The sequence below is a fragment of the Oryzias latipes genome, chromosome 18 (assembly GCF_002234675.1).
Source record: "Oryzias latipes chromosome 18, ASM223467v1".
NCBI lineage: Eukaryota > Metazoa > Chordata > Actinopteri > Beloniformes > Adrianichthyidae > Oryzias > Oryzias latipes.
The window spans coordinates 28,805,493-28,818,178 of NC_019876.2; the positions used below are offsets into that span (position 1 = coordinate 28,805,493).

A 12,686-nucleotide genomic window follows, 5' to 3' on the forward strand; every position below is an offset into this window, starting at 1 on the left:
AAAAGCCAGGAAGGAATCATCAAGTGGAAAATCTCTGTGCAAGCAGCCACATGCCCTGCAGGTGTCCCTTTCTGAACCCAATGCTGCCCCCTGCTGTCTGCACACAGACTCACCTTGAGCAGCTTATTGCTGGTGTTGAAGTCGGCCGTCTGCTTGAGGACGGCGGTCACGGTGGTGGCCAGCACCTCGTGGCTGGTCGCTGAGTTTCCCGGAGCCGGGGCGTTCGCCACAAAGACGTACTTTGGGAGGAGGACAGTGAAGATGAGGAGCGCGTTCTTCATCTTTGATCTGATCGTTTTAATCCTGGTACCTTGACAAAAGAGCGCAGGTAGTGCTCCAGTCCTTCCTCGTGACATCTGGAGACGATGTGAATGACCACTCTGAAGGAGGAAAACAGAAAAAAGAGCCTTCACTTTAAACTCCAATCCCTTCCACGCCGAATAGTGCTAAAAACGCGATGGGAAGAGGACTTCAGCATCGCTGAGAAGATATGGGAAAAAGCTCTAGACGGAATATACTCTTCCTCAATTTGTCACATCATTACTCCATTTAAAATGGACTCAAAGCAAAACTTCAAAGGTCATTCCAGACATGAATCCATTTACAATCGGTGTAAACGATCAACAGCCACCATCTCACGTATGTTTGGTCCGGTGCAGAATGAAGCTGCGTTTGGCCGTCAATATTTGAAGGATTTACAGATTAAAGCTTCTGTAATTTCTGCAACATTTGGTGTAATCCCACAGGATCTTCATCTCAGCCACAGAGCACAACATCTAATAATCTTTAGGACTTTTGTTCTTCTCAAATAGAAGGATCAATTTCTCTCTCTGACATTATTTGGTTTTGGAGAAATAAATGTGTTTTTCTGCCACACAAGATTTTTGTCCCAGTTGGAGTCCCTTCTTAAATTATATGAAGAATTTAGACGTCACTGCTGATAGAACATTTAAAGATTGACTGAAATGTGCAAGTGAGAGGTTTATTTTCTTTTGAAAACTTATGTTTAACAAAATATTTGCAGTTCGAAAGCGTGGTCCAGTAACGGGAGGGTTTGTGGAGGTTCTGTTAAGCTTTTATCTCTGTACCCTCTGTTTAAATGTGAAATACCAGTAAAAGGATTTGGTGTAATAAATAAATAAAAAAGCTGCGGGAGCATGGGCGGAGCATGGGCGGAGCGTGGGCGGAGCGTGGGCGGACCGTAGGGCGTTGACCGTGGTCTCGTGGGCCTCTTTGGTGGTGGCTGTCAGCACCTCAAACAGCTGCATCAGCACCGTAGGCAGGAAGGTGATGATGACCTGAGTCTCCACGGCATGCAGGCACTGCAGGGGAAGCAACAGGCAGACAGACAGACAGACAGACAGACAGACAGACAGACAGACAGAAAGACAGACAGACAGACAGGCAGGCAGACAGACAGACAGACAGACAGGAGGTTAGACCTTCAGAAACGTCTGGGTCAGGAGAAAACCGTCAACTGGACTTAGTGTATCTGGAAGTGATGGAGACATTTCTGCTCATCTCCTCTTTCAGTTCAGAAGTAAGTGGAATAAAGACACCTTTAATATTTACGAGTTTATTTATTTTTTGGTTCTCTTCCAAACTCAAACACCTCAGAGTAACAACAACGTTCACTGTTTCGATCCGTTGTGCCTTCATTCTTGCATGTGTTTTGATGTGTCTGACTGGATAAGTGACGTGTGAGGATGGAGCCTTTTGTGACACAAAGCTTGAATGAAAAACTATAAAGCAAAATAAAGTGGACTCGTTCTGCTAAAAGCTTCTCTTTTTCTTTCGTTGATGTGATTTCATTTATTTTTCTTCCTCTGAAATGAAGCTGCAGCTCCGACGAGACCAGACGTCTCCTCTGGTTTGGTTCTGAACAAAGTGCTGTTTTCCCACAGAGGTATGTGAGCAAAAAGCTGCACTTCAACTCTTTACTTCCCAATCCAAAGCTTTTCATGTAGATTTGTCATGGCCACCATTATTATTAATGCTTATTATGGGTTGAATACTATAAATCCTTCAACCATTCTTTTCCTGTTTCTCTTTCTTTATTCTAGTATCTTCCACCATTTTTTGCCGCTTAATTCCTACAATTTTTCAGCTATTTTATCCATTCAACTACCGTATTTTCCGGACTATAAGTCGCACCAGCCCAAAAATGCATTATAAAGTAGAAAAAAAACAGATAAGTCGCACTGGACTATAAGTTACATTTTGACGGGAAATTTGTTTGACAAAATCTGAAACCAAGATACAATAAGTTGCACAAACTCATATGACACAATCATAGCAGACTGTTTATCTCATAATTTCACAGAAGTTCTTTTTCATACTTATTTATTTATTTATTCCTTTCATGAAGCATCATTGGCCAACTAATACTCTGTTTTCATCCTGTATTTGTAGAAACAGTTGTCATTTTTATTGCATTTCTGAAACTATGAAATCATTGGAAAATAGAATATTATGTTTTTAGCCTTCAAGATCTTATTGTAAAAAAAAGTTTGCTGATTCTCTGTGTCACTTAACATACTCTTAACATGCCTCATACATCAAATTGACCCAGGAACATCATCTCTGTTCCTCACAAATGAACATAACAGGAGGGTTAACAATGTATTATTTTAATTTAGTTCTAATATAAGTCGCTGCGGAGTATAAGTCGCACCCCTTGCCAAACTATGAAAAAAAGGGCGACTTATAGTCCGGAAAATACGGTATTCAAATGTTCAGCTCTTTCAGCTTTTTCCAGCTGTGACTTTTGCTCCTTCAAATCCTTGAACTTTTCCAAATATTCCAGGATTTTTGCCTCCATTGAAATACATGGGGAATCCTTGGTGCAGAAGCTCGCTGGTTCGATACCCGGCTCTGGCATTTATCACAAACACATCTTTGTTTTTATTGTGCTGTTTCCACTTCATTTATGGTCAACTTTGATCATTTCTTTCTTTAATTTTTGTGCCAATTGTTCCCCTTTAAGTTTCATTTTCATTCAGAAATACAGCCTAAAACCGTCCAGTTTCTTCAGGAAATCTTTCTAGCTTGTATTAGTGCTCTGGTGTCAGCAGACTTCCCTTTTTCATAAACCTGAAGCATAGATTTGTCTTAGCAGAGTCTGCAAAGAGGTCAAAGTGGAGAAAAAAGTTGTGATGCTAAACCTACTGGTGCCAGTCCCTCCTGCAAAAAGCTACTTCAGTACCAAATGCAGTTCTTGGAAAGGTAAATGATGCAACCAAAATGGCATCAATGAAAGCTTTGATGGGGAGTCAGAAGACCCCCGTCTGGTGTCTGTTCGCACTAAAAGGGTGTTTGTGTCGTTCAGTGGATCCAACAAAAGGACTGAAAGATCTCCAGACCGAGCAGCTAAAGTGGAAAATCTGCTCTCAGTACAGGTGCAAACGACCAAATGGGGGTTCTAACCTATGAAAGGTTCACTTTGACTCACTAAGAAGGACAACAAAGACGATGGACGCCGCGGGCGGCGTTGCATTGCCCCGCAGGCGCTCCCCAGCCCTCACTCTCCCACTCTCCCTGCCCCTGCCACCCTGGTCACACAAAAACACTGACATTTTTGCTATTTTGATTTCCTCTCCATAGCAACCATTTTATTTTTTGGTCCCTTGGGGTGTCGAACAGGTCTTTGTCATTTTTACAAGAATCTGCAAAAGTACATTTTTGGATCGCCGTGGCAACAGAGATTTTTTTCTTAACCACGCCCACATTCCTAATACGTTCACATCGTATGTCATTTTGTCTCATTCAGCTTGACACGGGGATCCGTGTACAACACTTTTCACAACATCCTGGTTAAAGAAAAATGTGTGAGCAACAGGGAAACGCCCCTTTTTGTGAGCTCGCCACGCTAGCATTGTTTAAAATCTACAAACTCACACTTTTCCCCAAGTTGCTCGGGGAGTACGGAGACGACAGATCGAAACACCTCGGAGGAGTTTGAATGTGAAGCTGCTACTAAAACGTACCAGGGTCATTTTTTTTAATTCAAGATGGCGGGGTCAAAGGTCAACAAAGCTTTTGTTGTGGTTGTAGTTTTAAGCTGGTCTGTGAAATTTTGTGAGGATCGCTAGAAGAAAGATTTTCTATGTATATATATCTACAGCATGTCGAAGCAAGCTGGTCCTGTGGCCATCCCATAATAATTATGAAAGTACTTCCTGTTTGAAACGTATTTTAGTTTCATTGGAGGATTTTTAAAGATTTACCCCATCATAGATTTTGGCCACATTCACTTTTTTTATGCTTTTTTTCTGCTATGACATCATCGGGTTGTTTTGTTTTTTTAGGGGGGGGGTTGTTCACTATGGTCAAAACTGCTTTTCACCGGCTGCCAGGTGCATTCACATCTGGTTGAAGCAGAGCTTTACCCCCCCAGCGGCTTCACCTTCAGGTACTTGATGAGGTCTGCCGGGTTGCCCTCTGATGTCGTCCTCATCAGCTGGCAGTGCTGGAAGAACTTCTGCAGGTGGGGGTCCTGAGGGGGCAGAAAGAACAAAATCTTTACCATCCTTCCAATCCCAGCAGACTCTCCTCACTGGGCCGTGAGCGTGCTCAGAGGAGTACCTGAGGATAAATGGTGGACGCTACGCGCATCCTCACTCTGAACAGCGTCTTTGCGTTTTCCACCCACTTGATATCTGGCTGAGACTGAGCAAAGCAGACAAAACTTTAGTATTTATTTGCCAACAAAAGGCCTTGTTCAAAGAGTGAAACCACTAAAAACCTGCTGTTGTTCTACCTTCTTGCTGTCCTGACAAAGGTAGCCGGCAGGCAGAGTGGCAGAAACGGGTAACTGCAGCTCAGACGACTGCATCCTCCCATCCCTCAGCAGAGGCATCCACGCGTAGCCGACTGAAACACGCCCGACGTTATGGGGGGGGGGGTTTGTTCTCCCATGCAGGGGCAGAAATGTGAAGACCTACCCAGCGACTCCACGCCGTCCTTCTTCTTGCCGCTCGCCTTGCTGCTGGACTCACAGCTGATGTGGTAAAAGGTGAAGAGGATGTGGTGCTTCTCGTGCACGTGGACCGGCAGCTCAAGTTTAACCTGGACACAGTCAGGTGACACCGAAATATCCAGGCATTTAAAAAAGAAAAAAAAAGTTCTTTAAGGTTTTTGTTTTTCAGGGTCAATGTGGTGCAATGCTACTCTTGCCCTCTAGAGGGCAGCCACTCATTGCTCCTGATGTTTTTTACAAAAACCAGAGGTTACTGTGTATATTTATAGCTATTCTTCTAGAAAACAGAGTAAACTAAGGGAATACGTTCATGAAACTAAAGATTATTACTTCTAAAACAGTTTTTGAAAGACTTTACAGGTGTGATTCACAGGTTTGAGGAGAAATCCTATGAAGCTGAGGCTGTTTGACCCCAGGATTGTTTAAAGTCATATGGACCTTTTCTCCTGCAGGATTGACATGTTTCTGAAGAATAACATTAAATCTCCGTGCTGAAAAAAACTTTATGAGACTTTTTCCAGACGCAGGAGCAACAAACTCCAGCGACTCAGATAGTTTATGAAACTGCTTTTTTTGTGTGAATTCATGACTTCACGTAGCCTCGGTTTAGGTTCCGTTAGTCACGTGACTCCCACATTCCTGTGAGAGCTGAGGTGAGAAGCTAAACGTCTCCGGACCTCGTCGTAGAACTCCGGGCTCTGGTTGTGGTGCAGGACGGCTGCACAGGTGCTGCAGGTGAAGAGCGAATCCCCCGGTTTGCTGTAGATGCACTGAAACGCAAACGCAGACACATCATGGGTGAGAAGCATTGAGTCCTCACAGGTCTGTGGCTGCAGATACCAGAGCAGAACATCCAAAAACCTGTGAAAATTCAAATGGTTTTTGGATCAAAATAAAAATCACCCGATCAAAGAAGTTTTAATACAACCTGAACACTTAACTTTGTTCTCATCCAACCCTTTCTTAAGAAGAGTAAGACGAATATCAACTCGGCTAGTTTGTTCCGTGGGATTTACAAGTAAAAGAAGCAGCAGAGGCAGGACTTTTGTCAAAGGAGAGAACCATCACACTGTCAGCAGAAGAACCATCATCAGGGATCCTACTGAAAGAATTAATTATTCTAAAATATTTTTAAAGGGTTTGTTCAACTATTTACTACTATTTTAAGGTGATGGAGATTTCCCAAAACTGTCTCTGAACAAACCTCAAGGCCTTAAATAGAAAAGATGCAATGCAGCAAAATGTCCAGATCTTTGACTGTATATAAGGCTGGAAAAACCGTTTTGGATCGGATACCTTTTACTTTTTTTGTGTTCTAGGTAACTAATTTATTTTCATTATATTTTTTTCTGTAGTGCAAGTTATTCTAGTTATAAGCCGACCAATCAGATGCCTCCAGCAAAGCATGTGGTGCCTGCCCCCCCCCCCCCACGTCCGACATTTAAAACGTTTGGTTCTCCCGATTCTGCTTTCAAGTGTTAGGGGGCATGAGCTTCCAACAAGCTCACTCCTGATTGGTAAGAGTGGTTGCCATAGAAACGATAAATGAGACGGAATAGGACCAATCACTGCTAACTGACGATTCCTGGTTCCAGCGTGGGGAAATCCGTTCAAGAAACAGTGACTTTCTTTTGTTTAGAGTCATTTTCTTTGGGGGACGTCAGTTCTCAGTGGTTCTGATGCTGACTGTTGAGCACAGAGGTGGAGTGATCATGATGTGGGCTTGTGCTGCAGCTGTTCTAAAGTCCATCAGCTCTATTGTACGTGAGCTAACGGCAAACTCATCTGTGTTAGAAAGTTTGGGTTGTTGTTTTTTTCAAACTCGACTCCAATGATCCAAATATAAAAAGCAAAACTGAGTTCAGACTTCAATGAGATGCTCTGATGAAGTGATGTCAAGCATTAGAGTAGAAAATCTAATCTGCCTCAAATAGAACCGAATCTAGATCTGTTAAGTCCGGTGAGAAGAGGCGGCTTTAAGAATCCGACCTCCACGGTGCATCTCTAAAGAGCAACCATAGATTGGGTCACAGCTCTTCTGGTACCGTTGGGTTGCTCACATCCGGGTCGCCTGTGAAGAGCAGCGCTGGCCTGAAAAAAGGAACAGCAAAGGCTGCGACATTCTGCATGTGGGGGGGCCAAACTCCAGCACAGGGAGAGAAAACGGCTACATTTAGGACGTGGCGTTCAGTCTGCACCCGCATGGAAACGCGCCTGACAGGAGGAGCAGTGAGGATGGGGGTGGAGATAAGCGGATGCAGGATGGGGGAGCAGGCGGTGCCCCCCCCCTATTTAGTGAAAATCTGAGTTCACCTCGTCTTTGAATCTGTCTCAGTTGTTGGCATCTTTCTTCCGGAGGATTCCCTGGACCTGCTGTCTTCATGTGGGAAAGCCACAGAGATTGCTCCCAGAATGCAACACGGTCCCACGAGAGCCCGCTGTGCTCCTTGGATTCTCTGAAAGCGTGATTGGACTAAAGAACGAGGCTTTTAAGGCCTTATTCCCCAAGAGCATTTATGCAAAGTTGCAATAGATGCACCTAATTATGTTAAGGTTTGATTTATTTTGCTCCTTTGTGGAAATCTTAATCAAATGTAAAAGGATTTATGCTAAAGTAACAAGCAAACATGTTTTCTATAACTGTAAAAAGTTATAATAATGAGTTATTTAACATTAAGGAGTAGTTACATTAGTTTTTCATTACATTTAGTTACATGTATAAGTGATATCTGGCCCTTTGAGGACAACCACTACGCTGAGTGAAAATGAGTTTGACCCCCCTGATCTACAGAGAGGGTCTCTGTCCCAACGGAGAACACAACAAAACATGAGTTTAGATTAAATCACATGTGACCCATCAAGCAGTGAGCTGCAGACACAGCCGTGCTTAGGAAGCATTTTGGTGGATTTAACCCCCCCCCCCTTAATGCTGAAGTCTTTTAAAGTCTTTGGTATGACTCGGCCTGGGTTTGAACCCACGACCTTCCAGTCACAGGGCGGACACTCTAACCACAGAGCCACTGAGCTGAGGTTCAGCAAAAAAGTTTACAAGAAATGATAAAGTAATAATTGAATCTGCTGTTTCTGCTCCGTTTTGTCCAACATCAGAAGAATATCTGCGTGTCCGAGGGCTAAAAGAGGATTTCTCATCTGGTTTTGCACCCGTTCCACTGGGACACATAACTCACCTTTAGAGGCGTGGCACCCTCTTCGTCTGAATCTCTAAACTGCATGCAGACTGCGATGTTCCGCGCCTGATGAAGACGAAACAATAGTGGGCTTTTAGAGAGAATGAGCAGATTCTTCATCCTCCAGCTTTGCTGATCCCCACCTTGGTGAAGGCCTTCTGGTTGTCGTATTTGAGCTGCAGAGGGTAGAGGTAAAGCTGGTTCTTGTAGGCGGTGAACGGGTAGTTGTATTTGGCTTCATCGGGCAGGAACTCCTCGATCTCCACCGAAACCCGCTGACAGCCGTCCTCGAAGGGTTTGACGGGGACGTAGGAGGACGTCACCGTGTCTGAGGAGCAGAGCGTCAGGACGTTAATGTACGTCACAAAACAAGACATTTTTCACTTCTATCAGGCAAACGCGATTAAAACGGCTTCACATCGCCCCTCCCTCACTTTTATCTTGGACCGGGTCCTTTTAGAATTGGAGGACATTTTTCGTCCCATTTCAAATAATCCAAATACTAAAAAATGTGGTTTGTAAGTAAATGTACTTGTCCTGAGAAAGACTCATTTTAAGAATATCAACTAAGTCTGGAGTGCCTCTTTAATGTTCCCTAGTCCCGCCCCTCTTATGTCAAAATCATTAAAAGAAACGTTTTTGGTTTTATTAATTGCTTTTTTTGCGTCTCTTGTAACCGACGGAACATTTGTTCAAAATATGATGAATGGAAAGTGAGGCATGCAACCCTGTCACCATTACCTTTGCATCACGGTAGAAGAAAAATCAAACAGGAGATCGATCACATGATGTGCTAGACCAGCCCCCCCCCCCCCCCCCCCCGCCAAAAAAAGGGTGGAGCAAAGGCATTTACTCTCTTCTATTTGTCATATTTTTATATTCTCAACCTGTACAACCCTGATACCCATAACAACCAGAATAAGACAATTATTTATGTATTTATTTATGACTTATCTACAAAAGTGCGTTTGTCCTCTTGGTCATCTAAATCAGTGTTTTTCAACCTTTTTTGAGCCACGGCACACTTTAACCTTGACAAAAATCCTGCAGCACACCAGCATCCCAAAAAGAAAAAAAAAAAGCAGAAACTCATAGTCTGTATTGATCTACAGTCCATCCATGTCACGTGCATTTTTGTGATAATTGTGGCAGAAAATGCTGGAAGTTGCAGCTGTTTTTTCTAAAAGATGAAATAAAAGTTAAGTTAAAAGATTTAAAAACTGTTTGATGTGTGTTCGTTGTTGTTTCAAGATGTTTAAGAAGTAGGACTCATTGTGCGCTGAGACGCTGTCACTTTAACCCAATGCATCATGGGAGATGTAGTGCAAACAGCCGCTGAATGCAGCTTCAGTGGTTTGTTCTCTTGTTCCATGGTCTGACACCGGATTCTGTGGAAAGCTACACCGCTAAAGACGAGCTTTAGCTGGTATTTTTGTTGGAACTGAGCGACTCTATGAGCAGAAACAGAACAAGGAAGTGAAGACTTTAAGCACTTCTGATTGGTCAGACTGGTGACATGTGATGACATTTTTCATCTTGGAGATGGAAAATGATTTTAGATCAGTTAATGAGGGTAATTTCCCACGGCACACTGGTTGATAAACATTGATCTAAACGACCAGCTTCTACTCCTGTTAGCTGCAAAAAGTGGTAATAGAGTTGCACCAAGTTTTCCATCCATCCGTTTCCTTAACCCGCTATGTCCCTTTTGGGGTCACCGGGTCACCTTGTTGGGCGGAGGCGGGGTCTATCCTGGACAGGTCGCCAATTGGTTACTCTAAGTTAGAGTAACCAATGTTAGTCCTGTTTTTGAACTGCGAGGGACTTAATGAGCGTTTATCAACCGTTATTGATGAATATGCAGCAGAGAAGCGTTTTGCTAACTCCTCATGTCCTCCAGTTCTGGAATGATCCGCCCAACTGAAGCCATCTCTGTCAACTCTGAGAGGGAACAGTCAGGTTTGTAGCCCATACTTAAGTGTGTAAAGTGATCAAATGACACTAAGAAAAAAAACCATTTAGGCAACACTAAGAAGGAGATTTCTTTTTGCTTTGCAGCTTCTGCTTTTAGTCTCTTCAGGAGTCAGATGTGAGTCTTTCTGACAGCTGAGACAAAACGACAAATCGACAGCAGAGCGGCTCAAAAAGGAGACAACAATCTGCAGATGCCTCTGACCGTCCACCTCCTGTGCACGCCCTGGACTCGTACGCTCTAAGGTCCGACACGGGGCGCATTCGTCTGAAATGTTCCCGGATGTGGAGGACGAATGCGATGAATGTCAGGGATCACCGCGTCGCCTCAGTCACATGTCGCAAGACGTTTTTGGTCTGGTCATGTCTTGTGCACAAAAAGATATCACAGCATTCACATCTCAGTCATCTGTTATGACATTGGAAATGTCTATTTCTAAATCTAATTCCAAATGGCTTAGATGATGGGATGTTTCTTTTTTAAGTTAAATACACATTAAATACATTTTACAACAAATGGAAATGTTTCAATGACTACTTTTCATCAATTGAGTGTGTGCCTGTGGTCTATTGATCTATGTCAATATTATTTTTATACTCTTTACTCTTTCTGATTGAGATGGGGTGGGTGGTTTGTTCCATCCACCTTAATCTGAGGTTTTATCTTTTTCTATTCAAGTGTGTTGAATCTTGTACAGACAAAATGGTCAAATGTATCTCTCAGCTGGATCATTTATGAATATGTTGATAAAATATGTTGGGAAAACCTCCCAAAAAGCTGCAAACAGACAGCAGGAGGTCGTACGCTTTTGAATTTGAGCGTCGGGGTGTCAGGAGGAGACAGGAATGACCACATACTTGAGAAATCCGGCGGGACGCACTCGATGGTGACGTTCAGCTGTCCAGGGATGCTCTGAAGTTTGCTCTTCTCAGGTCTGCAAATGATTTTAAAAAAAAGAAACCCACAGATAAAGAGGAAAACTAGATGAAGCCTCTCGTGTTCAGGCTACAGTTCCTGGATGAGGACGATGTTTCGGAGGGAGCTGGCGGCCGCGGACTCACTTCCTGATGTCCGCCAGCAGCTTCATGAGGTCTTCCGTGGAGATTTTGCTGCTGTCCTGCCGGAAGAGCGGAGAAAACTTGCCGTCCGTGTCCAGGCTGCCCTGAGAGTCTTTGAACACCTGCCTGCAGCAGAACACAAACTCCTGCAGCACAGCTCGCTCACACCTGTCACTCAAACCTTCCCGCCTTACTTTGCCGCCCAGGCGAACGGCATCCTGTACTTGCCCAGGCGCTGGCACGTCTGCCTGGCCGCTTTGAGGACCTTTTGCGCCGACTGCAGAAAACCCCAAAATTTGCTCAAATCCAAGATTTTCCCGTCAGTAAACGCGACAAATCGGAAATTTCCAAAGACCTTGTTCATGTCGGAGGTCTTGATGTATGGTTCCGCACAGTGGGTGATGCCATTTTGGAGAACCTTCTCCACACGGGCCACCAGGAAAATATCTGCATGGGGGTTTGTAACCGAGAAGATCCCCTGTAGAGAGAGAGCAGACCTGAAACGTTAAAACTTTCTCTGAACATGGTTTCTGCTCAGCAGCAGAAGAGAAATTCACCTCTGAGCTGTGGGCAGAATCGTTGTGAAGCAACCCCGCCCCCTCTTCCCCGTTGTGGAGTGGAGCAGGGACCTTGTAGCTATCTCTTTTTCAAACAGCATGTGTTTTTGTTTTCACTTGACTCACAACAATTTGAATAAAGAAATGCTCAGAAATGACATTTTAATCTTTATTTTCTTTACAAATCATCAGAAAAATGCTACAAGACATTTTTCATTGGAGTGGGCCTCTAAACAAACCAAGGTGAAAGCGTGAGACTGAACTGTTCTACATGTGCTGCGACTATGGAAGCATTTCTGTAGCATAATTACAAATAAAAGTAATACTAGAAATGCTTTTTCATTTTGAACATAAAAAAGCATTTCTGGTATTGACATTTTTTTTTATTTATGCCACAGAAACACTTCCGTACTGCGACAGGCCGGAGACTCGCAGATTTCTGGTACGACGTGCAGCAGAGGAGGCGGCTGGACAACATCCCGACCAAAGCAGAAACACCAGGATCATTTCAGAACCACAAGTCTGTCTCCAGAGAAGCAAAGTTAAAGCACGAAGCAACAGTTCTTTCCCAATAAAACAGGAAACCTGAAACATCTATACTTCATAGATGAAAAAGAAACCGAAAAGATTCACAGTTTCTAACCCAAATCCTGCAAATGACAAACATGGAGGCAGCCTGAGGCCTCATTTCTGAACCAGCGTCCCAAACTGCTCATTTATGAGTAAAAGTGCAGCAGCTCTCCCACTGGCATCCGTCTGCAGAGCTGAGGAGGGTGGAGGCTGCGTCCTTGAACCAAACCCAGCTGAGCTAAATAAAACTGCGGTCAGCTGAGCCCTAATCACTGCTGTGGGTGTGTTTGTGTCCCGTCTGTGCCCGGCGCTCCCAGGTGCTGCCGAGCTACCATTAGGCACAAGCAACGCTTGGGATTTGCT

At 43.9% G+C, this 12,686-nt stretch overlaps 1 protein-coding gene across 5 annotated transcripts in view; it reads right to left on the minus strand.

Moving 5' to 3' along the window:
- The window catches only part of LOC101175686 (dedicator of cytokinesis protein 11), an 85,445-nt gene that overhangs the window by 48,372 nt on the left and 24,387 nt on the right, over positions 1-12,686 (minus strand). For all 5 annotated transcript variants that reach the window (XM_023965826.1, XM_023965825.1, XM_023965824.1 and 2 more), the window contains exons 13-26: positions 11,552-11,674; positions 11,391-11,473; positions 11,200-11,322; positions 10,996-11,072; positions 8,310-8,494; positions 8,167-8,232; positions 5,656-5,748; positions 4,944-5,067; positions 4,760-4,872; positions 4,585-4,668; positions 4,406-4,495; positions 1,201-1,322; positions 311-380; positions 114-239 (exon numbers count right to left, since the gene is read on the minus strand). In XM_023965826.1, coding sequence (XP_023821594.1) covers positions 114-239; positions 311-380; positions 1,201-1,322; positions 4,406-4,495; positions 4,585-4,668; positions 4,760-4,872; positions 4,944-5,067; positions 5,656-5,748; positions 8,167-8,232; positions 8,310-8,494; positions 10,996-11,072; positions 11,200-11,322; positions 11,391-11,473; positions 11,552-11,674 — 1,479 coding nt within the window. The remainder of the gene's footprint in view (positions 1-113; positions 240-310; positions 381-1,200; positions 1,323-4,405; positions 4,496-4,584; positions 4,669-4,759; positions 4,873-4,943; positions 5,068-5,655; positions 5,749-8,166; positions 8,233-8,309; positions 8,495-10,995; positions 11,073-11,199; positions 11,323-11,390; positions 11,474-11,551; positions 11,675-12,686) is intronic.